At 46.9% G+C, this 24722-nt stretch overlaps 1 protein-coding gene across 4 annotated transcripts in view; it reads right to left on the bottom strand.

Moving 5' to 3' along the window:
* Positions 1-24722, bottom strand: part of LOC109270115 (stimulated by retinoic acid gene 6 protein-like) — a 64965-nt gene that overhangs the window by 35591 nt on the left and 4652 nt on the right. The window contains exons 1-4 of one of the 4 annotated variants that reach the window (XM_019454426.2): positions 19239-19565; positions 13515-13651; positions 3485-3560; positions 1701-1801 (exon numbers count right to left, since the gene is read on the bottom strand). In XM_019454426.2, coding sequence (XP_019309971.1) covers positions 1701-1801; positions 3485-3520 — 137 coding nt within the window. In that variant the 5' untranslated portion in view covers positions 3521-3560; positions 13515-13651; positions 19239-19565. Of the gene's footprint in view, positions 1-1700; positions 1802-3484; positions 3561-13514; positions 13652-19238; positions 19569-24722 lie in introns of those variants that run through there. The other 3 variants (XM_019454425.2, XM_019454428.2, XM_019454424.2) reach the window with 3 other exon arrangements.

The raw sequence follows: 24722 nt of genomic DNA, 5'->3' as shown, positions 1-24722 counted from the left end.
GGGGAACTACACGTGGAGGTAGGGATCTGGAGGCAGGATCTGGATCTCACCTCATACCCCCTTAGTCTTGCTCATCTTCACTTTCAAGGCTCAGCTCAAGGAGCACCTCTTCCAGGAAGTCCCCGCCCCTGCCATTACTCTGACCACTTCCAGCAGGCCCACCTAGCTCCTGCCTTGCTGTGTCCCCCAAGCACTAAGTGGGCATGTCCGTGTTTTAGCATGCCCCTCTGCATTGTTGCTTGTCTAGGAAACTACCAGCTTCAAGGGGTGGGGACCTAGCACAGAGCCTTGAAAAGAGTAGGTGCTCACTGCATGTTCGTGGACACCCATTTTGTTGAAGTGACCTGCATTCAATCAGTCCTCCCTGTAGAGCCTCAGAAATAAGTGAGACTGTTTACATATCTTTAAACAGATGGCAAGCCCCGCTCTGCTCATGTCACAGAGACACCATGGGCGGCAAATGAAGGGCTGCTTGACAAACGGTGGTATGCCACACACATGTGAGGGGTTTTTAATGAGTGAGGGGGGTGGGCTGGAACTACTCAGAAAAGCAGGGGTTTTGATGGGAAGGTGGCCAGGGAGCAAGCGAGTGGTGCCATTGTCAACTGAATTCAAAGCAGTTTGACATGACCCATACAGAACTCCCACTTCTTAAGAAGCCCTGCACCAGGCCCTGCAAGTCAAATGCCCAGGGCAGAGTCTGCCTCTGTGTCCCAACCAGTGTGGCTCAGACCTGGCAGTTTGGGAGAGGCTGACCCCTCCAACAGGTGATATCCAGGATAAGTCTGCTACTCAGAACTGGTACAGGCGGTCCCTGGACATTGCAGGTGGATTTGTCACCCTGAAGCCCTAGGTCACCGCTAGCCTTGGTCCTGACACCGTGGTTTCCTCTCCCTTCTCCAGAGCCCAAGGCTGAGACTTGAACAGGTTTACACACATGAGCCTGCTTAGGCTATTGTGCAGGGGAAATGAGAGTAAATAGGAACCAGACCTCAGTTAAAGCTCTTGTCACCTATTAGCTGTGTGGACTTGGGCACGTCACTCAACCTCTCTGGGCCTGAGTTTGTTCATCCATTACATGAGGATAACAACCTCCAGCATGCTACGCTGGCAAGAGTGTTCATCCAAGTAATGCAGGCAAAGCAAATGGTCCAGTGCCTGGGTCACAGTCACCATGTGATAACTGCTATATGCGTTATGATCGTGATTATCATCAATCATTGAAAGTGAGGGGGCATAGATACGAGCAATTAGAGCTTAAGAAAAAATGTGAGAAGGGGTGCAGAGACTCAGAATGGCAGAGCCAGAAACCGGCCCTGAAGGCACCTGGTCCAGCGGGACCTCCTGGTGCCATGCCAGCACGAACGTTTGCTGCTGCCTGTGGCCAACCGAGAACTCTCTTCCTCCTGCTTCCTGAGGCAGCCATAGTGCTGACTTTGGGAAGGCCTTTTCCATAGTGAGCTGAACCTCCTTGAGACGTTTTAATCATATCTGGGCAGCCGTGGGTGCTGAGGCTGCAATGGCTTGGATGTCAATTCTGAACCCCCAGAGCTTGGTTGGGGTGAGGCAGGGAGGGGAAGGAGCGGTGGAGATGAGGCAAGGCTGGGGAGGTAATGGGGTGTTATCCTGGCCTTATAATGGGTGTTGGCCCAAAATACAGGGTGCCCCAAGCTGTAGAGATCAGCCTTAGCTCAACTCACATGATGATTCCAAAGCGGTTCCCCAGGAGGTGAGAAGTATCATCTCTCTGCTTACGGTGCTCTCGTCTTTGGAGAAAGGACAAGACCAAAATGATGAAAAGCTACAGGAAGAGAAGATGAGAACGTCAATGGGCCCTCCCTGAAGGAGGATGTGTGGGTGAGCAGAGGGCTCAGAGTGTCTGTGGCTCCTCAGAGCCCAGAGTCAGGGAGCTAGCTGCACATGCCCTTGAGCTTCCAGAATGCTTTGTACTGAGCTTTCCTCTGTGTTTCCCTGAACAGGTTCAAATTTAGTCTCTCTCACATATTGACTAGAAGAGAGACCCAGCTTCTCCAAGCCTCAGTTTCCTCACCTGTGAAAAGGAGATAACTGTCACACTGTGAATCCTTCTTTCCTTTTTGCTTTTTGAGAATTCAATCATATTCTCAGGCACTTGATGCCCTTTTTCTCTTCCTTTTACTAGAAACTTCCTGAGAACTGTCTACACTTGCTGCCTCTATTTCCTCACCTCTCATTGCTCTTCAACCCCCTAACCTGGCTTCTCCTTCCCATCCATGGAAAGAGCTATGGCCAAAGTTGAAAACTACCATGAATCCATTGGAAACTTCAAGCCCAAATCTGGCTTGATCTCTCAGCCGCATTCCAGTGTTGACCACTTCCTCCTCTGAGAAACACCCTGTTCCCTAGGCTTCCATCAACAGTGCTTTTCTGGGTTTTCTCCATTACCTCTCAGTCTCCTCTGCTGGATTATTCTTTATTCCACCACTAAAGTCGGGATTTCCTCATCATTCAGTCCAAGGATCACTCCTCTTATTAGCAGATCCTCTCACCCATGTCCATGCTTTCAATGGCCACCAATGCCCACAAGACTCAGCTTGACTCTTCAGCCCAGACCTTGTCCATGAGCTCCCCAACTGTTCATCTAACTACAGAGTTGGCACTTCTTAAATTCAGTATGTCTTAAATGGAACTCACGATTTGCCTCCCTGCCCTGTCTTCATCCACCCCAAACCCAGATCTCTTCTGGTTCTCCTTAACTAGTGAATGACAGACACCGTCTTCCTTCTGGCCATGCAAGTTAGAAACCCACGTTGTCCTCAACCCCTCCTCTCCCTAACTACTCTATCCAATGCATTAGCTAGTCCTACTGTCTTACTCCCAAACATCTTGAGCTGACCACCACCCATCCAGGATGAGCTAAAATCTGAACCATCTCCTCTCTGGCCCACCTCCACCTTGATCCCCACAATGCAACAAGAGTGATCATTTCAAAACAGAATACTGATCACATAAGCTCCACGCTGGAAAAGTCCAGTTACTTCCCACTGCACTTAGAATGCAGACACCACTCCTTCACACAGAGCCCCAGAGGGCTCCACCTGGCCCAGGCCCACTCACCTCCCAGAAAACTCTACCTCAGCTCTCCACTCCAGCCACGCCAGCCCTCTCGGCTCCTCACACTCTCCGTTCCCCTCCTCTACAGGGCCTTTGCACATGCTCTCCTCTCTGCTTGAAAGGCTCTTGACTACATCTTCCAACAGACCTCAGCTGTTATTGCTTCCTTAGAAGAGCCTTTTTTGAATCCCTAAAAAACCAGTGTCCTTGACTCTTCAGCCATTAAAAGCCTTCCTCTGCCTGTTTTTTGGTGCATAATATAAGAAAGCAAGTCAAGGAAATTCAATTGATGTCTCTCTGCTGACCTATTCAGGCCCTTTGGGGAGTCTGTGTATGGGAGGGACCCAATTCCCCTCCTCTCTGTTTCTTGCTCTCCTCTGCCTTTACTTACTGATGGGATGAGGGAGTAATGGAGGAAGAGCTCCATGTCCACTGAGCTGACACAGGTGCCATTTAGCTGTCTGGTTCTGAAAAACAGCCAAAAAAACACATTCACATCATCAGTCACTGCTGCAGGCATTGACCCATCAGCACTGAGCATCACTGTCAGGAGTTCAGCTTATTCACCACTAAGATCATCTTATCTTGTTTTTTGAAGGAGAGAGAGAGACAGAGAGAGAGAGGTGGAGGGAGAAGGGGGAGGGCCAGACAGAGAGGAGAGAGAGAATCCTGACATAGGGCTCGATCTCACAACCCTGGGATCACAACCTGAGCTGAAATCAAGAGTCAGATGCTTGACTCACCCAGGCACCCCAATCATCTGATCTTTGTATTTGTTATTTTATTTTTAATTTTTATTTATTGTTGAGAGAGAGAGAGAGAGAGGAGACAACAAGTGGGGGAGGGGCAGAGAGAGAGGGAGACATAGAATCCGAAGCAGGCTTCAAAGTTGGACACTCAACTGACTGAGCCACCCAGGTGCCAGAAACAAAAAGACTTCTATGTTATTCAGAAGTACTTTGATCAATCACATGATCATGTACTATGCAACCAGTATCAATTTGAGAAGAACATTGACTCAGTGCCTAGTAAACTCTGTTCTTGCTGCTCGGACTCCAATACACCCTGTCTACGTGCTCACCGGGACCCGCAGACCTGTGCTGACTCTGTCTCCCACCCCTGCAGCACGTCGGCCATCTCCCAGGCCCCATTCCCCTGCCAGCTCCTGCCTTTCCCTCAGAAGTCTCAGGGAAGACCACTCCTCTGGGGAACCCATGAGCAGGGCACACCCCCACGCCGGAGTTCTTTTAAAGCCCCAGTATTCCCCAGTTATGTCTAACCATAGGTCTGAAAGACCCTAGAAGCGGTGGAGAAGGTGCAGGAACTCAGGCCATCAGAAATGTGATAAAGCTGTAAAGCTCACACTTCTGCTTTTAGGAAGGTACACTGAGAACATGCATCAGTCTCCCCATCCTATATGAAACCCTCAAAATGATAAGGATGTTATTTTTTATTTTTTTAAGTTTATTTATTTTGAAAGAGAGAAAGAAAACACATGAGTGGGGAGAGGCAGAGAGAGAGGGAGAGAGAGAGAATCCCAAGCAGGCTCCATACTGCCAGCACAGAGCCTGATGCAGGGCTCGAACCCATGAACCGTGAGATCATGATCTCAGCTGAAATCGATAGTCAGAAGCCCAAATGACTGGGCCACCCAGGTGCCCCAAGATGTTATTTTTTTTTTAAAAAAAAGAAAGAAAACAGAGATTTTGAAAGCAAGAAGGGTATCTATTGGGGGCACAGAAACTATGGGGAGACCCCGAATGATGGAGAGCAACTGGGACTAAAACAAAGAGAAAAAGAGTGAGTCAATGAGGCCACAGACTGTGGGGCCACACAACGAAAGGTTCTACACTCACAGTGTAACAGGACAGGGTTGTCAGCAGCCCACGGAATGATGAACTGGGGTCTCACAGAGACCCAACTGTCTTCCCACCCCTGCTGACCAGTCAGAGGCAATGGGTGTTGTCCCCAAGAGTAGTGTATATGGGTCAGAGGTGGGGGGGGCAGTGCTCTGGATCACAGATGGTCCTGCAAGGGACCAGAAGCTTCAGCTTCCAGACAGCCCCTGAGGCACCCCACCTAACAGTATCACCTCCATCGCACTGCCCTGACAGCAGCCTTAGGACTTGTCACCCTCCACAAAGCGGGTACCCCAGTGGCCAGCTCAGTCACAAAGATGAGCACACAATCAAGAGCCATCAAACATTTGAGGAAAGATAACACCACAAAAGGGAGTCAAAAATTCAAGAAAGAGGAACTTATTCCTGAGGAGATGAAGTTAATATGGAACCTCTCTGAGGTCATTGCTACAGGAAATCCTGTAGAAGCATAAATCTAGGAGCGCCTGGGTGGCTCAGTTGGTTAAGATGGGACCCTTGATTTCGGCTCGGGTCATGATTCCAATATCATGGGATCGAGCCCTGTATTGGGCTCTGCATTGAGTGTGGAGCCTGCTTGAGATTCATTCTCTCTCTCTCTCTCTCTCTCTCTCCCTTTGCCCCTCTCTCCCACTTGTGCTCTCTCTCTCTCTCAAAATTAATTAAAATTTAAAAAAAATTTTAAAAAGAAGCATAAATCTAGGAGGAAATAGAGGGGCACAAAAAGCAATAGCAGGCAAAAAAAAAAAAAAATCCCTGAGCACAGGATTCTAAGTAAATATACATTTAAATAAATATATATCTTTACACATAGTTAACATTCTTAGACACACAAGGACTCAAAAGACCTTCTCTGGAAAAAAACAATGGAGGAAATTCTCAAGAAATAAGAAAGAGGACTCTACAACCGAAGCTGGAGGCATCGCAATCCCAGACTTCAAGATGTATTACAAAGCTGTAATCATCAAAACAGTATGGTACTGGCACAAAAAGAGATGCTCAGATCAATGGAACAGAATAGAGATCCCAGAATGGACCCACAAACGTATGGCCAACTAATCTTTAACAAAGCAGGAAAGAATATCCAATGGAACAAAGACAGTCTCTTCAGCAAATGGTGCTGGAAAAACTGGACAGCGACATGCATAAGAATGAATCTGAACCACTTTCTTACACCATACACAAAAATAAACTCAAAATGGATGAAAGACCTCAATGTAAGACAGGAAGCCATCAAAATCCTCAAAGAGAAAGCAGGCAAAAAACTTCTTTGACCTTGGCCAAAGCAACTTCTTACTCAACACATCTCTGGAGGCAAGGGAAAAAAAGCAAAAATGAACTACTGGGACCTCGTCAAAATAAAAAGCTTCTGCACAGCAAAGAAAACAATCAGCAAAACTAAAAGGCAACTGACAGAATGGGAGAAGATATCTGCAAATGACATATAAGATAAAGGGCTAGTATCCAAAATCTATAAAGAACTTACCAAACTCAACACCCCAAAAAAAATAATCCAGTGAAGAAATGGGCAAAAGACATGAATAGACACTTTTGCAAAGAAGACATCCAGATGGCCAACCGACACATGAAAAAATGCTCAACATCACTCATCATCAGGGAAATACAGATCAAAACCACAATGAGATACCACCTCACACCTGTCAGAATGGCTAACACTAACAACTCAGGCAACAACAGATGTTGGTGAGGATGAGGAGAAAGAGGATCTCTTTTGCATTGCTGGTGGGAATGCAAACTGGTACAGCCACTCTGGAAAACAGTATGGCAGTTCCTCAAAAAACTAAAAATAGAACTACCCTATGACCCAGCAATTGCACTATGAGGTATTTATCCAAGAGATACAGGTGTGCTGTTTCGAAGGGACACATGCACCCCAATGTTTATAGCAGCACTATCAACAATAGCCAAATTATGGAAAGAGGCCAAATGTCCATCGACAGAAGAATGAATAAAAAAGATGTGGTATATATATACAATGGGGTATTACTCAGCAATCAAAAAGAATGAAATCTTACCGTTTGCAACTATGTGGATGGAACTGGAGGGTATTATGCTAAATAAAATTAGTCAGTCAGAAAAAGACAAATGTCATATGACCTCACTCATATGAGGAATTTAAGATACAAAACAGATGAACATAAGGGAAGGGAAGCAAATATAATATAAAAACGGGGGGGGGGAACAAAACATAAGAGACTCTTAAATATAGAGAACAAACAGAGGGTTGCTAGAGGGGCTGTGGGAGAGGGGGATGGACTAAATGGGTAAGGGGCTTAAGGAATCTACTCCTGAAATCATTGTTGCGCCATATGCTAACTAACTTGGATGTAAGTTTAAAAAATTAATTAATTAATTTAATTAATTAATTTTTTAAAAAGAAGGAAAGAAAGGAGTCTAGGAAGAAGGATTTAAAGGCAACAGCCAACACAGAAATGAGTAAAATATCTTGTTAAATATCTAGGTAAGTAGTTATTGTGAAACAAAATGTGTGAAATGCCAATTTGGAGGTAAAATCCCATGGGGGAAGGGGCGAGCTGAGGCCAGGTGTGGATGCAGCGAGAACAGCAGGATCACATTCTCCTGTTTAGCAGGATGATGGAGAAACCTGTTTTCTCTTTCTGGGCTTTATAAGAAAAATGCAGTTCTAGGTAAGTATGTTAAAAGTACACAGGGAATTGCCAGAAGAATACAAATACAGTGTAAAACGTACATTAAAGGGTATCTATGAAAAAAAGAAAATTCAATCCCTCCAACAAACTACAGGAAGAGAAAAAAATAAAATTGAGACTAGAAGAGAAACACCACAAGAACAAAAATGTCCAAAGAATAGTAAGCCACTAACAAAGAAGAGATACAAATGCGTGATAAGTTCTTAAAATTGCAACTAGTAATAACAGTAGAAATTAAGATAAAGTGTTGTCTTATCTATTAAATTGAGAATTATTGAAAATACTACCCAGCATTACTGAAGATTAAAACAAGTTAGTATCCATTTCCTGTAGTAAGAGTATAAACTGGTATAAACATTCTGAGGATTAATTTTGCAACATATACATGAAGAACTTTTCAAAATATGGCAATTCCACATTAAGGAATCCTACTTCTGAAAAATATAAGCTAGGGAAATACTCAGAGAGGTGCCTAAAGATATGTACTAGAATGCCCAGATTCTTGCTCTCTTTCTCTCTCTCTATCCCTCACTCTGTCAATCTCTCTCTTGTGTGTGTATAATGTTTGAATTGTAATATACGCTCATTGTAAAACACGCAAAATGTCTACCAATGTATAAAGTAGTAAATAAAAGTCCCTTCTCCTTCCATAACTATGCGTGTTTATAACCTCCATAATTTTAAGCAAAAATGGGATCTGACTAAACTTGATTTCTTCATTTAATCAAGGAAAAAAATGTGTTTACTAAAGAAAGGAAATTTCTGTGTGGGTATAACAGGTCCGTCAGACTCCTCTGGATGGGTGATTGCCTGTGCAGACTCACCGCCTGGTCTGCGTCCTGCTGCCAGGGGTGGAGAGTGGGCAGCAGCTGGGAACAGGTGAGCTCCAGGAGGGTGGACAGTGCTGCCCTCTAAGGGGCCCCAGCTGCATAGTCTGGAACCCCTGGGGTGCACTTCCTCTCCAGCAGCCACTGCAGTGAGCATATGAAACATACTGCAGTCAAACCAAGTTCAAAAGCCACTGAGGCCCCTTCCCTGGTCTTTACTACTCATGCTGCTTCCTGGTGGGTCCAGGGCTGGTGGGGCAGGAATGCTGAAGGGTGGACAACACCTACAGGGCAGCCCCGAGACAAAACCCCCAAACACAGAAGATCTGCTTTCCACGGATGGTGCCTTGGAAATATGTTTATGATATACCATAAAGTGAAAGAAAATTCTTTCTTGATCCCAAGTCGTGAAGAGTGGTCATCTCTGGGTAGTGGCATTTGAGGTCATTCGACTGACATTTTATGATTTTTTCTGAATTGCAGTACACAGAGATATGCGGCTTACAGCTGTGTCCGTCTATTGGAGAGCTTAGAACAGCGCCTGGCACAAAGTAGAGGCAATAAACCCATGCTGAATGAATGAACAGGTCGCTCTGTAATCAGGGAAAGACTAAAGGTAGTTCCTAAGCCATAAAACACCATTCTGAGGTAAAGAAGGGTGTGAAATCAGCATAAAGTGAAAACGTGTATGGTTTGGGGTGGTACAAATTACACATCTTTCATTAGTTAAAACATTCCTTTTTGAAAAATGTTTATTTTTGAGAGAGAGAGAGAGAGAGAGAGAGTGCGCATGAGCTAGTGGGGGAGGGGCAGAGAGAGAAGAAGACAGAGAATCCGAAGCAGGCTCTGTCTGCGCTGATAGCAGAGAGCATGACGTGAGGCTCCAACTCACGAGCTGCGAGATTATGACCTGAGCCAAAGTCAGACACTTAACCAACTGAGACACCCAGGTGCCCTTCATTAATTAAAAAATTACTTAATAACATGCTATGATAGCCAATCTGAGGTGTGCTATACAGCTGGTGCATCTAGATGATGGGTCGTCTGAATTCCCAGCTCCTGTCTCCAACACCCCCCTACTGATCCCCTGCCTGTGGCGGGGGGGGGGGGGGTCTCTGCCCCACAATTCTTTTGCTTCCTTTGGCCCCAACATTATCCTTCCATAGTAGTAAGTTAAACATATGATAACAGCTTTCTTTGATGGATGTTACTTTAATATGTGTCACTATGGCCTAGAAATTCTGCCATTTTAGATTATCTAATCCTTGCACGAATCTCGTGAGGCAGGTTGTGTTATCTCCTTTGTAAAACAAGGAACTAAAGCCAGGAGAGGTTTCACACCCCACAGACTCATCTCTGATTCCTAAGGTCAGCCCAGCGCCTGGCACGGAGAGGCTCAGGAATGTCTGCTGAGAGGCAGGCAAACCCTAAGAGACTCTTAAATACAGGGAACAAACTGAGGGTTGATGGAGGGAGGTGGGTGGGGGATGGGCTAACTGGGTGACAGGCATTAAGGAAGACACTTATTGGGATGAGCACTGGGTGTTATATGTAAGTGTTGAATCACTAAATTCTACTTCTGAAGCCAATACTACACTATAAGTTAACTAACTTGAACTTAAATTAAAAAAAAAAAACAACACATTCAGGGGCACCTGGGTGGCTCAGTCAGTTGAGTGCCCGACTTCAGCTCAGGTCATGATCTCACTATTCGTGAGTTCGAGCCCCACATTGGGCTCTGTGCTGACAGCTCAGAGCCTGGAGCCTGCCTCAGATTCTGTGTCTCCCTCTCTCGGCCCCTCCCCTGCTCATGCTCTGTCTCTCTCTGTCTCTCAATAATAAAGAAACATTAAAAAAATTAAAAAAAAAAACATTCCAAGGGAACTTCCCTGAGGAAACTGAAGCCCAGAGAGGGCCAGTGAGCAGAAAAAGTCAGGACGCCCAGGACTATTTCAGGTGAAACTCAGTGAGTTCAGGCACCTTGTGGGCAGGCAGCTGCAGGACCTTGGTGCTCAGCACAGAGAAGGATTAGGGAAGGAGGAAGAGGTGTGTGTGCATGTATGTTGTATGTGTTTATGTGTGTGTGGGTGCCTGCCTGTCCTTGTGACACCTCCAGCAATGCAGTAGTCTGTGTGTTGGGCTGTCCGCTTCTGGGCCACCCTGACCCACCTCTGGGAATCCCATCAATCCCCTGGTGCACAGCCTCCTTGCCATCCTGCCTGAGAGTTCCAGGCAGATGTAATAGTGTGCTCAGGCTGGCTTGAATCACCTTATCAGGAATTTCGCAGGCCCATTGTGAAACACCAGCATTGTTAAAAACTGAATTATATAAACTTATAATTAAATAAGTTATGCTAAAAAGAAAGGTAGCAAAGATTCAAAACCCATCACTTTTTTTTTTATTTTGGTGATGTCTTTATTTTTTTTTTCAATATATGAAATTTATTGTCAAATTGGTTTCCATACAACACCCATTGCTCATCCCAGAAGGTGCCCTCCTCAATACCCATCACCCACCCTCCCCTCCCTCCCACCCCCCATCAACCCTCACTTTGTTCTCAATTTTTAAGAGTCTCTTATGCTTTGGCTCTCTCCCACTCTAACCTCTTTTTTTTTTTTCCATCCCCTCCCCCATGGGTTTCTGTTAAGTTTCTCAGGATCCACATAAGAGTGAAAACATACGGTATCTGTCTTTCTCTGTATGGCTTATTTCACTTAGCATCACACTCTCCAGTTCCATCCATGTTGCTACAAAGGGCCATATTTCGTTCTTTCTCATTGCCCTGTAGTACTCCATTGTGCATATAAACCACAATTTCTTTATCCATTCATCAGTTGATAGACATTTAGGCTCTTTCCATAATTTGGCTATTGTTGAGAGTGCTGCTATAAACATTGGGGTACAAGTGCCCCTATGCACCAGTACTCCTGTATCCCTTGAAAACCCATCACTTTCTAATTATTATACTATTATCTATGCTCCTGAAGTTATTTACATCTCTTGCATGTGTGTGATGGAAACTATGTTATGGCGTGCTACTGAGTTATCTCTTTCCACACCCATATTCAGCGACTTCATGTAGGCACCTTGAAACTGGCCACAGCGGGAATATTTACACCATGCAAATAGGCCAGACACTACAAATCAGGGCTTGCTTTATTGTTTTGTAGATTGTCTATAAAGTGACAGAGAAGGGGCACCTGGGTGGCTCAGTCGGTTAAGCGTCTGACTCTTGGTTTCCACACAGGTCGTGATCTCACAGTTCGTGAATTTGAGCCCCGCATCAGGCTCCGCGCTGATGGTGCAGAGCTTGCTTGGGATTCTCTCTCTCCCTCTCTGTCTCTGCCCCCCACCCTGCATGCACTCTCCCTCTCTCTCTCAAAAATAAATAAACATTTTAAAAAAGTGACAGAGAAAATGTTAATAATGCAGATTACATTTAAACCTATGTTTGTAGCTATTACACTGTGAATAACAGGAAAAAAAAAATTGAAGAAGTATTCTCCCAGAATTCAAAAACTCTTATCCTATCTAGGAAATAGTTTCTGTCGATTGATGAATGAGGGAAGTTTTGACCTAACTCTTGCCTTCATTGTTTCACATTTGTCTTACTCATTAGTGTAAATAAAAATATCTAATAACATTCACGTTGAAACTATGCTCATTCATCAACTACAGGTTGGCTGTAGATAAAAGAGTTCAGTAAAAATCAATAAAAGCATTCTGCAAGAATTAATTGATTCTATGGAACCTGTAATAAAGAGCATTGTATATTTCATTACCTGTGAGTTGTGTGATACATCCATTATATCAGTATAATTTATATTAAATATATGTACGTATTTTTCTCAGACAGCCAGTTGTTACACATTCTCTGGCACACTGCTGGGCAGATGTGGCCCTGGCTCTGGGCACAGACAAAAATAAGGAGGCTGTTCAAGTTTGTAAACTGGTCTGAATATAAACTAAGCTTTGGGAGAAAGGTAAGTTTAGAGGAAAAAACACAGGACAGAGCCAGTGCTCCAACCAACCCTCTTCTCCCATGCTCTGCAAAATGAGGAGTTTGGCCCCGTTCAGTGTTTTTAAGTTTTCTGACTACGAGTCATAGCTGTAGTCAAGTACACGCTATAGCCATGACCCAGTTCATGTGTGTGCGTGTACACACAGCCGTGCACAAACATGCAGAACAAATTTTCGTAACACAATACCCTTCATATCCTCTACTATTTTTAATCTGATTCAATTCTATTCATTTTGTTCTGGTCCATTCCATTTTGTAAAGTGCTGGTCATAACCGTTAAATTAATTTTACAGCCCACTAATGGTTGTCCATCAGCCGTTTGAAACCCTGACCATGAGGTGATTGCCGGGGCCGGGGCGCACCATCCCCGAAGGCCTCTGACTCACTGCACCTTCTGCAAGTATTTGTCCTTGTACGGAGGGGTTCCCAAACACCAGGCCTTGCTCTGACGTGTAACAGCAGGTGAGGTCATCTGGAAACTCTTTAGCCCTTATCACCTGCCCTTCGGGGTGTTGCACCAGCCTCCTGCCCTGGCTCGTCTCCCTGGTGCCAGAGTCCGTCCCTCCAGCCTCTTTGGGAAGGACCCCCCCCCCCCACTCCTTAGCCTCATCGCTCTCTGGCACTCATCACTTCTTGCTGCAGGGGCCTTCTTCAGGCCTCGGCTTTCACTTTTAGCCTGGGCTGTTCCAAAGCAAGGAGCATTTCACTCAGCTTTAAACTCCAACCATCTTCCACTCCAGCCCTACCCCCAGCTTCTGACTTGGGACAGGTACATACATAACAAATCCAAGTAGGTGCCGAATGAATGAATGAATCAATGAAAAGAAGGAAGGAAGGAAGGAAGGAAGGAAGGAAGGAAGGAAGGAAGGAAGGAAGGGGGAGGAGGGGACGGAGACTGAGAAACCGGCAGTGCTGGGTGCGGCGGACACGCGTATGGCACAGCTGCCTCCTGTCCACCCCTGAGATAGAACATTCATCCACTCAGTCAGGATCACAGACACCCACCTGGTCACCTAGAAGCTCTGGAATCCAGCCCCTTCAGATGCTTGAATGCCTTTTAGGACGTTCCCCAGCCCCACACCCACACTCAGGCAGCACTTCCAGGGGTAGGAATCCTCTCCAACCCTTCCATCTCACGGGGCCTAGAGGAAAAGCACAGGGAGCCAGGCAGACCTGAGAGCGAGCCCAGCCCCCTCCCCCCCCCCCCCAGCAGCCGTGTGATGGTGGGTGAGCCATGCCTTCTCTGGGCCTTACTCTCCTCCTCCTGAAAGTGGATCTAATGCCTCCTTTCCAGGCTGCCTGATGATCAGACACAGTGAGAGTCAAGTGCTCGCCTCATGCTCAATGAGAACTGATCTTCTTTTCCATCCCCTTCCCGCTTCTGCACAGCTCTGACCAAAGATAAGCGATTTGCCTTATGTTGGGCTGAAAAGGAACTCTCCCAGGCTCCATTTCTACCTCCTCAGATCCCAGACCCTGTCTGCTCCTCTGTCCCTGGAATCTGCTGCCAGCCCTTCCCAATCCAGTGCATGGCACGGGCAGCCAGCCTGGCTCCCCGTGAGGCACCGGGGTGTCGGGGACTCTGCTGCCCTTGGCCCCTGACCCTGCAGTGAGCTGAATCGAAGTCCTTCACCTGGTTAACCAGTAGCCATGGCAGCTGCCCACGCCTGACTCCATGACCCGTCTCCCATTTCCATGCTGCTGGCAGGGTGACCCAAAGCACAGCACCTTTGCCCAGAATAGCCCCGCCGCCCTCCAGACCCACCCGCTTCTGAGACCCTCATGTAAGAGGACTGGCCGGGAACAACTGCCTCCAGGCCACCTGGCTCGGCTGCTGAGCGCCTTGGCTCCTTAGGCTCAGAGGACCTGCGGGTCTCAGTCTGGCTACTTGTGAATGGAGAAGGCTGAACTGCTTGGGACACAGCCCACTGTCATAGCAGCCAGGCCACTGCTTAGAAGTGTCTTTTCCTGGGTCTGTGTCCCCACTGGATGGGGAGCTCCCTGGGGACGGAGACCCTTCTCATGTATCTCCGCATGCCCAGCTCCTGGCCCAGCATGTGGCACCAGTAAGTGCTCACTAACGTTCCCTAAGTGGGTAGAGGGACAGATAACATTTCTCAAGGGCCCACTGTGCCCCAAGCTATGCTTTAGCGGCTACACATTTATTAACTAACTTCATCCTCCTGACAGTCCTGTGACAGAGGTACTATTATCAGCCCATTTCACAGATAAGAAAACTGAGGCACTGAATGATCAGGAAGCTCATCCAAGCCTACCCAGTTAATAAGTGGAGGAGCCAGCAGGACTTGAACCCTAGCAATGTGGACCCTCACATAGGTACTTTCTGACTCACATTCTAGGACCTTTCAATGTAATTTTCCACTCCTGTGGCCAGGGTCATGTGGGTTCTGTCAGATGAAGACGAGAGGCTCATGGGGGCTTGTGAAGAGTTGACTTTGTGTGCGGCTCATTTGTGCACAGCTTCTAGAATTCCATGGGGGAAAGCAAACTTCCTTTCAAAACTGAAATCCATGATGAGATGCTGGGCTGTCTGGAAGAGGGGGTGCCTCTGAAACAATGCTGGCCATGGAATTTGGCAATGGGAATACGTCCATGGGTTTAATATACTAGTCCCTCTTCTTTTGTATAAATATACATACTTCCAATTTTAAAACTTTAAATTGTTTAAATAAAATAAAATTAAGCCCATGACTATCATAAAACCCACACAGGCAGCCACCTTGCTGACAGATCTCTCGTTTTCTTCCCAGCCCCACAACCCCACTTCAGGCCTGCCTCTGACAGCCTTTCCAGAAAGTCCTATGTGTCTTCTGTGTGATTCCCTCTTACTCCTTGATGCTTTGCCTCTGTCACTTTCTCTGGCTCTCTGGGAATCAGGAGAAATACATACACATCCTGTTTTTATTCCATTTTTTTTCCCCAGAGCTATCTCTTCTGTGTGTCCAAATCCATTTCCTTCTCTTCGGCCTTGACTGTGCCCGTTCATTTTGACCTTGTTGTACCACTAGAAATGGTCAGCCCTAGGTCAGTAACCTCCTTTTGAGGGCATGTATGGGGTGTTTTCATGCTCAAGTGAGACCTCAGATCTGTCTGGAGGGAAGAGCCTGGGATTTGGAATCAAAGAACTTGCAACCTGGGGTGAATCATTTGTCCTTCTGAAGCCTCAGTTGCTTGTCTGTGGAATGGGTGGAATTCCATCACCTCCCTGTATTATTTAAATAATGGGTATGGGGGTGCCTGGGTGGCTCAGTCAGTTAAGCGTCCGACTCTTGATTTCGGCTCAGGTCATGATCTCATGGTTCATAGGATCGAGCCCTGCCAAAGGGCTCTCACTGACAGTGCAGAGCCTGCTTGGGATTTTCTCTCCCTCTATCTCTTTCTGTCCCTCTCCCACTCATGTGCACACACAAGCACTCCCTCTCTCTCTCTCAAGATAAATAAACTTTAAAGAAAAATTTTTTAAAAGAATGGGTATGAAAGGTGCCTTGTTAACTGAGGCCTGCATCCCCCTTCCCTGCAGCCACTTCTCCCAGATGCTGTTCCACAAGCTAGAGGTAGATTTCAAGCAGCAGCCTGGCCCACAGGGGAGCCCGGGGGCACTCTCCTAGGGTAACACCAGCATTATTGAGAGACACAGAAGCCATTGTACAAAAAAGCTGGACACCCTGGCTGGGTGCCCCGGGTCCACCAGTGTCTCAGAGAGACAGAATCAGCTTGGCCAGGTTGGAAACAGAGCTCTCTACTGGGGCATGAGCCATGGGATGGTCCCCTGTGCCAAGCTACGGGCACCATGGGAAAGATTGGGGCTTTACGGTCCACACAGCGTTCTCATCCCCGAGGTCTTGCTGGATCCTTAGAGAGCGAGGTTCAGAAACAGGCTGTCACTTGTCCACAGGGGGACTCAAACACAGATACTAACGTGAAGCTGTGAGGATCAGAGATGAGGTATTAATTGGTCTTTTGTGTCTTTATTCCATTTTCTCCCATGACCCCCTGTTTGTCCCTCTGTGTCCAGGTCTCTGCTTCCTCTCCTCTGCTTTCACCTCGCCCATTCATTTTGAGCTTACTGCAAAGCTAGGAATGGTCAGCCTGGCTGGGCACCCTGCCTCAGACGGTGAGTATGGGGGGGTGTTGCACCCACGTCTGAGAAGTTCAGAGAGAGTTGCCACAAAAAAATGTATGACTGAGGAGATAAAAGCCCCTTTTTGTACTCCCTACTCTATTAAATGTCCAATAAAGCAACGTTCATTTTCATTTCTTCTCCCTTAATAAAATAACAGTAATATTAGGTACCGTTCATTGAAGGTTCATCCCGTGCTAGGCATGGGGCTACGGTTTTATAGTTATTATCTCACTTAATCCTTTCACAGCCTGTGCAGCAAGGACTATTATTCCCACTTCATGAATGGGAAAACTGAGGCTTTGGAGAGGTGAAGTAAATACCCATAGTCACTCAGCTTGCAAGTGGCAGAGCTGGAATTTGAAAACTTCGTATATTTTCTAAACAGGAAACAGACTCACACATTAAAATTACATGAAGACATTGATAAAGGTTCTGTGTCTGGGGTCCTCAGAGAAGACAGTGACCCCCTACTCTTCACTGGGCAGACAAATCTGGACGATGTGCTCAGGCCTGAGCCCTGCCCTGTAAGAAGAGCCGGACAAGCCAGCCTGGGATCCGGGGAGATGACCATGATAAAGAGGCGGTCCTGGGAGGAGTGCACGGAAGCCGTGGAGGGCATGGGGCTGATTTTGAAAGAATGTCCGGGGCCCAGAGGGTACAATGACCCCATGGGGTGGGCCACATTCTCGGGGTCCAGCTCAGACTTTTATTCTGAGTCCAGACGATATAGCCAATTGCCTGCCTCCTGGTCATCTCGTTTGGGATGTCCTGTGGCACTCCAGTCTAACATGTCCCAACTGAACAGTCCTGCCAATCTGTTCCTCCTTGGGGAACCTCATGTCAGGAATGGCACCACTGTCCACCCATTAGGCCAAGCCAGAGACGTAGAGGCACGCTCTCCAACACACCCCCAGATCAAGCCCTGTCAGGTAGACCCTCCAGTCCCTGCTGAATCCAGACATGTCTCTGTCCCCAAAGCCACCACCACAGTCTAGGCTCCCCTCACCCTCACCTGGACTTCAGGGTCAAATCCCTGCCACGTCCCGTACCTCCTACACTGCCCCCTCATCCCTCCTCCACCCCGTGACCAGAGGGACCTTCCTGAAGTCCACATCCAGCCACACACCCCTGCTCCCTCTTAGCCCTTCCCTCCCAGTCCAAGGAGCCCAGCTGGAATGAGGGGAGAAAGAGACCAGTGCCCTCAGGCTTCCTAATTGTGTCCCCCAGCACCTAGCTGACTCTCCTTTCCGTCCACCTGTCCTTCAGGACACCCTCTGGTCTATTTCCTGTCCCATGTCCTTCTCCACCCACTGCCCTCACGCTTCGTCCCTCCTTCCCTGTGCCCAGGACTCCAGGTACAGGTATGTCCCACTTTTCAAAAGTTTACATTATGCCACTTTGCTTTTATAAACAACCTACACTACTACTTGTTTTCACTAACCGAAAGAAATCCAAAGAGGATTTTCCCCTTTATGAGAAAAGGCCAAAAGCAAAAATAGTGTTCGGCGTTTGTTTTGCAGCGAGCCATTATAGAAGCAGCAGGCACCCCAGTAGGGAGATGGGTCCCACCAAGCTCCTTCCCCAGGGAGCACACTCAGCATCTCCATCAAGCCGCCAAAGCTTTGAACTGTCTGTGAGCATTGGTACTTCATCTCCATCTATTTTTGTGCACCTGTTGGCAAGATGTGTCCGAAGGCAACAGAAAAGCCTAAGAGAGGTTATTTTTGGGGTCTGGGAATGCTCAAAAATGTTTCCACGTAATGGCTTGATAGCATTCTGGCTCATGAAAGGTTTCATAGGAAGGAAGCTCTACCCGCAGACAGTGGGGAAACCCTCATCTGCTTTCCCAAGGGACTCCCATTAGACAGTCTAGACTCCGTCTGTCTTTCCATGATGCCTCTTCTGTCTCTCACCCTCCATGGCATCCCTAGACGATCTAACCAGACACACGACGACACCAGAAAGTGACAGTTCTATTTTCTGTCATATTTTGGGCTAGTCTTTTCAGGTCTTTTAAGATTTAAGTAAGATTAAAAAAATTTTTTTTAATTAAATATTTAAGTTTCAATGTTTGGCTGGAGACAAGTTTCAATGTGAGAATTCTTAATTCCTGGCATCTGTACAGGACTTCACAGACCTCAAATCCTTTCACATTCTTTTTTCACATGATCTTCACAAAGCTGGGGTTATTACACTTGATTTATAGGTGAGGAAACTGAGGTTTTCAGATTTCCCAGAAACTACAGAGCCAGGATTCCAACTCAGGTCCTTCAACACCATATCTGGGCTCTTCCCATTCCACTCTGGCTCCAAACTGAAGATAAACAGAAACCTGTTCATTGACCCAGGAACCCATCCATGGTTTCTTCCCAAATATATAAACCTAACTAAACCTATAAACCAACTATAACCACATATATATAACCTACATACATAAACCTAACTAAACCTATAAACCAACTAAACCTATGCCTTTCTCCCAGCTTCCATGAATCGCCGACATCAAAGAAGACAGTTGCCATGAACATGTGGTTGTCCTGTGTGACTTGTGTGTCCTGTGTGTCCCGTGTGACCTGATAACTCACCTGGAGTTTGCAGAAATCATCTTGGTGGGAAAGCACTGCCTGTGGTCCCAGTGAGCGATCTCCTTCTCTGGATTGTTCTTTGAGCTTCTCTGGCCTCGTGGTTATTGACTGCTTCTGATATTCTGGTGTTCTGCCCAGTTCTCTTCACAGCACCCAAAAACCTCAGAGAAAAGGCAAACATCCAGTCAAATATTTACCAGAGAAATGGAAACAGGCAGGCAGCCTTCTTCCTTGTTTCAGAACATAACTGGTTATTTTTCTGCCCTTCCTCCTCTTCTCCTGCAAAGCAGGAATATCCCTCCTATTTCCTCTCTCCTGGACACTTGCTATCTCTTTTAGCCCCCTCGTGTGGGCAGTGGGCCCCCTGAGCTATCAGAACTTTGCCCAGCAGCAAAGGCCTCTTTGGCTGGCTATAAAAATTATGACAGGTAATAAAGTAGGACTCTGCCTCAAGGCAATAAAGTGGGAAACTAGGACCACGGGCTTCAAGATTCTCCTTGGAAACAAGGTCACCCATTGCTGGGAGAAGAGGCTGGAGACAAGTTCAAAACTGAACCCCACCCATGCAACAGAACCAGCTAGCTGTCCACCAGGATTCCTGTTCCCTTTTCATAAAGTGAGGCTGCTGCTTGGAAGCATCTGTCCAGCCAGGGCCACACTCCCCAGGCCCCGGCATCTAGGAACAGACATGGGACTAAGGCTCACCAATGGAATGTGAGCAGAGATGATAGGAGTTACTTCTGGGCCAAAGCAAGTGTGTCTTTACTACCTTCTTCTCCATCTGCTGGTTTTGGACTCAAACACCCTAAAGAAATGGGATGGAAGGAGCCTGGGTTCCTGAGTCACTATGTAGAGGAATCTGTCCTCTGCACCAACTGTCCTCTCACACACTGGTCCGTGAGCAAGAAATGAAGTTCTACTGCAATAAGCCAGCAAGCGTGGGCTTATTCATTATAGCAAATGTTGCCCTAGCTGATGTGGCACAGAATATGGAGGGCTTGTAAGCATCATGGGGTCCAAGTCCTTTATTTGAAGGGCAAGCAAACTAAGGCTTAGGAGGGGAAGTGTACTCACAGGATTGGCCAAGCCTCAGAAAGCCTGCCATGCCCACAGAGCTGTGCCAAGGGCATGAGCAGATGCCCTGGTGCCACAGGACTCTGCCCCAGGGCACTGCCCACCAGACCAGGTGCCGGGCCCAAGAGCAGCCTGTCATAAACTATGTCAACCTATTATCTGTGATGGACACTCTGCCCAGCAGACCATCTGTCTTGGGAGGCTGACCTTGAGACACAGAGCAAGAGTTAAGCACTTGTCAGCGGGACCAAGAACCAAATAACACACACAGAGATGCAGGAATATAAGGCGTGGCTGCATCCTGATCGGGGCAGAGCATGCCTCTTGCTGCTGAGGATGAATTAAGATTTCCCAGTTACCACAATGGCCATGGATTCTCAATGGCCACACTGTTCCCAAATGGTCTTCCAGGCCAAACGGGAACTAGACCCCAGATGTCCCCGTCTGTCAGTTCACCACATCCATCAGCTCCTAGGCCAGGTAATGGCCCCACCACACTCTCATCCCCCATAAGTTTTCTGTGGCTCCTCCCCTGGTCTCGCTCCATTCATTCTGCCTCCCAGTGGTTCTCACCCATCCCTTCACCTCTGTGTGGGAGGGCTGGCTTCCTCCTTTCCCTTCCGCCTGCTCGGAGGAGGTGGTGTTCGGAATGGTGCAACCACAATGAAGAAGGAGCCTGGGGCCCTGCATCAACACTAGGAGACAAGGACCTTCCTCACCCTTGCCAAGCGCCCTCCCATGGCCTGCACTCCTGCCCCTGGCATTCCAAACCTTCCAAGGAGTTGCTTCAACCTGCTTTTCCAGCCTGATCTCCACTAGTTTCCTGCACACATTACACTTTTTGTGAGCTGCCAATCTGTCACTAAACACAGCCTTTCACACTTCTCTGGATCTTTCAGAAGGAACAGAGTCTACTCAAGTTGCCTTTAGCCAGCTGGGTTTCCTAATACTCCCCCACAGGGGTTTGGGACCCAACCTGGGAATGAGCTAGAAACTGAAGCCACTCTTGGGAATGGTCCCTCCACGCCCGTGGCTGAGGGGTCTTTCTCGTCTCTCTCTCTCTCTCTCTCTCTCTCTCTCTCTCTCTCTCTCTTCCTTTTGGCATTTTTGCTTCAATCTCTTTTATGGTTCAGCACATTTGCTTTTTTATGGTTTCTGCCCTCTTGTGGCTTCAACTCACCACTGCTGACTACCCCCCTCCTTTGCAGGGTCCCCCAGTTCTAACCGATAACAGAAAAGCTCTGCCCCAGTTTCTCTTTATCCCCAAGTAGGTCACAGGCCAGTCTATGTTCTTCTGTCTTTGGTTCAGTCTTACAGCCCTTTCTTACTTTGCTAAGGGCTGCCATAAAAAATACCACCACACAGTGGGGCTTACCCAACAGAAATTTATTCTTTCACAGTTCTGGAAGCTAGGTGTCCAAGATCAAGGTATCAGCAAGTTTGGTTTCTATTGAGGCCTCTCAGTTTGGCTTGCAGAGTGCTGCCTTCTCACTGTCCTCACGTGGCCTCTCCCCTGTACCTGTGTGTCCCTGGTGTCTTAATCTCCTCTTCTTAGGAGGACACAAATCAGATTGGATTTGGCCCAACCTAATGGCCTCATTTTAATTTTAACTACTTCTTTAGAAGTTCCAATCTTCAAACACACCCTAAAATACTGGGGTTAGGGCTTCAACATGTGAATTGGAGGGGGGGACATAATTCAGTCCATAACACCCCTGGTCTGATCACCTATGGTAGAGTGGGAGAGGATCATGCAGGGAGCAAACAGGCACCACAACTGACAAGTTCAGGCCATATGTGTTTGATCTCTTCACTCCTACGTGGACCACCTTCTCCCCCTCCTGCTTATCACCAGCGTTTTTGTTCAGTAAGTCCTAGTTCAAGCATAATATCTGTCACCAAGTGTCTCCTGGTCACTATGGTGTAATCTTCCTTTTCTTGATGTGGTCTACATCTCTTTTATGGCACATATGGAGGCCTTCTTTATTTGCTATGTAACACATATTTATGGAGAAGCACTCAGCTGCAGGGATTTTGAGTGTGAACTTTGGGGCCAGCTCCGTTGTGTCCTAGCTGGATAATTCTGACCAAGTTACTGTTAACCTCTCTGATTTTCAGTTTAATCTGAGATAAGGTATTCATGCTGCATGGTCATATGAAGTTGAAATGGGTTAATTCACATAAAGCGTTTAGGAGGGTGTGTGACACATATTAAGCACTCAATGAACCTCAGCCACCTGGGGACACCTACTCTCTGCTGGGTACTGACTGGGACACAGAATATACAGTCACATCACAGGTCACTGTGTCTGAGTCTCAGCTCCCCTCATAGATCATAGTGGCTTTAAAGCCATGACTAGATCTGGTTCAATGCATCTGGGATACAGGGGAGGCCTTGTAAATGCTTATTCTCAAAATTGAAAAAAATGAAAGGAAAATGAAAAAGTCAGAGACATATGAGGATCGGGTCCAACATAACTCTGTTATTGGATGTCCAGAAACAAAGAAACACTGGAAATGTGTTTCCTCGAAAACAAGGCCCTCTCCTTCCCTGGAAGAAGCAGTTCTTGGTGCATTCATGCCACATGGTTCAGAGAAAAGAATTGCAAAGTGAGCTCCTTCCAGACACAAGGAGATGCTATCTCTTCCGGGAGAGCCCATCTTCCAGGTGCTTCCTGGCTCCAGTGTCTGGGCTTCAAATGACTATTTTAAATTCTTGGATTATAATAGTGGTTTCCCTCAACTCTACAATCCTCTCTTTACACTATTAAGGAAGGGTCATTACTGAATTGCCACCAACTGCCCTGGGGAGGCTGGGAAGGCAGCCACTTTAAAGTGGGAGAAAGGCTAAAACAGTTGTTTTAAAATGCTCAAGTTCAGCAAAATTTCATCCATAGTAATAGGGACCTGTTTCTAAGGAATTACGATGCTCCAGACATGACCCCTTTGAACCTGGATACAACCCTGTATGATAGATTTAACTTACCCTCCCTCACGTTTTTTCATTTTAGTGTTGAATCTAAATAAAGAACTTGACGTCTATTTGTAGAACATTTCAACATCTGATTTCCCTCTACCGTTCTAACTTATGCAACCTTTCTGAATATTGCTTCTTCTATCCAATGCACATCAACACACATCTATCCCTTTTGAAGTTTGACAGCATTTTGATACTTCTGCTGAGTTCATCCAGGTTATCGATAAAAACCCTGAACAGAATAGAGCCCTATAGCACTCCATTAGAGACCTCTTCCCGGGAGCTACATAATGGTGCTGCGGTTGGCAGAGAGCGAGGAAAGAACCCAGGTTAGGCAGACTTACTATCTTGCAACCATGTATTTAGCAGGGTTCAGAGTTCTGGTGACATGACAGAAGGGAATCCAGCAGCACCTCACAAAGGCCATGCTTATTCCCTGAGCATTGGGAGCTTATCACAGAACAGCCTCTATTTATTCCAAAGACATATGGCCAGCTTAATTATTAAATTTAGAAACAGAGGAACCCAGATATCCAGATGATCTAGTGCAATTTCTTCATTAAGTAACAATGATGACTTTTGGGAGCAGGTATGACCCCCGACTAGGGACAATTTTTCTCACTTTGAAAAAGAATAAAATGAAATTTATAGTCTGATCCTGTCTCTTCTCTGTCACAAATAAGCCTGGCTCCCCCTGCTGGTAGAATAAAGACAAACTCCTTAACTGGGCATTCAGTGACCTTTGTGACTTTGGCCTGTATCTTCCTGGACTAGACTCAACTCTCGATAAGTCCACAGGATATCTGGACTGACCTCACAGGTACCATCCGACAACCCTGCCCTCACCCATTCATTCATGTCACAATATTTACGAAGTACCTGTGTGCCAAGAAGTATGCCAGTCTCTGAGGATAGGTGCTCTAGGGACATACCTTGGGCCCTCTTCCCATGTTGGCCAAGATCTTGGCTCAAGAACAGTGTCCTCCCTGAGGAAGGTTTTGGTGCTTTGCAAATGATCACAGATGGAATGCAGACAATGAAATTATTGCGCAAGAAGGCAGACTGGGTCAAGGTGCTGGGCTGGGGCTGCACAGGGACAGCCCAGAGCAGCAGATCGACCCTGCAAAGGCTATTTCCATAGCACCAGGAGAGGGACCCATTTAAACTGAAGGCAGACCACGTACTGGAAAAAGAGCTCTGGGCCAGGACACCCAGAGACCTGGGTCCTCGCCCCAGCTCTGCTCTTGTTCTGCAGGGTTCTGTAACTTTGAGTAAGTTTCTTCCCACCCTGTGCTTCAGTAACACCCCTCTGTAAAGTGAGGATGTCAGAGGTGGTCTCTAAAGACCCTTTCTCCCTACTTGACCCAGCTCAGATATCACCTCTGTGAAGCCTTCCCTGATCTCCCTCAAGAACCCCATTGTTTCAGGGAGGG

Source organism: Panthera pardus, unplaced genomic scaffold (assembly GCF_024362965.1).
Source record: "Panthera pardus isolate Hobbes unplaced genomic scaffold, ASM2436296v1 HiC_scaffold_20, whole genome shotgun sequence".
In the NCBI taxonomy this organism is placed as follows: Eukaryota; Metazoa; Chordata; class Mammalia; order Carnivora; family Felidae; genus Panthera; species Panthera pardus.
Note: the sequence above shows the minus strand (reverse complement) of the source record. Positions and strands in the feature narration are given on the sequence as shown.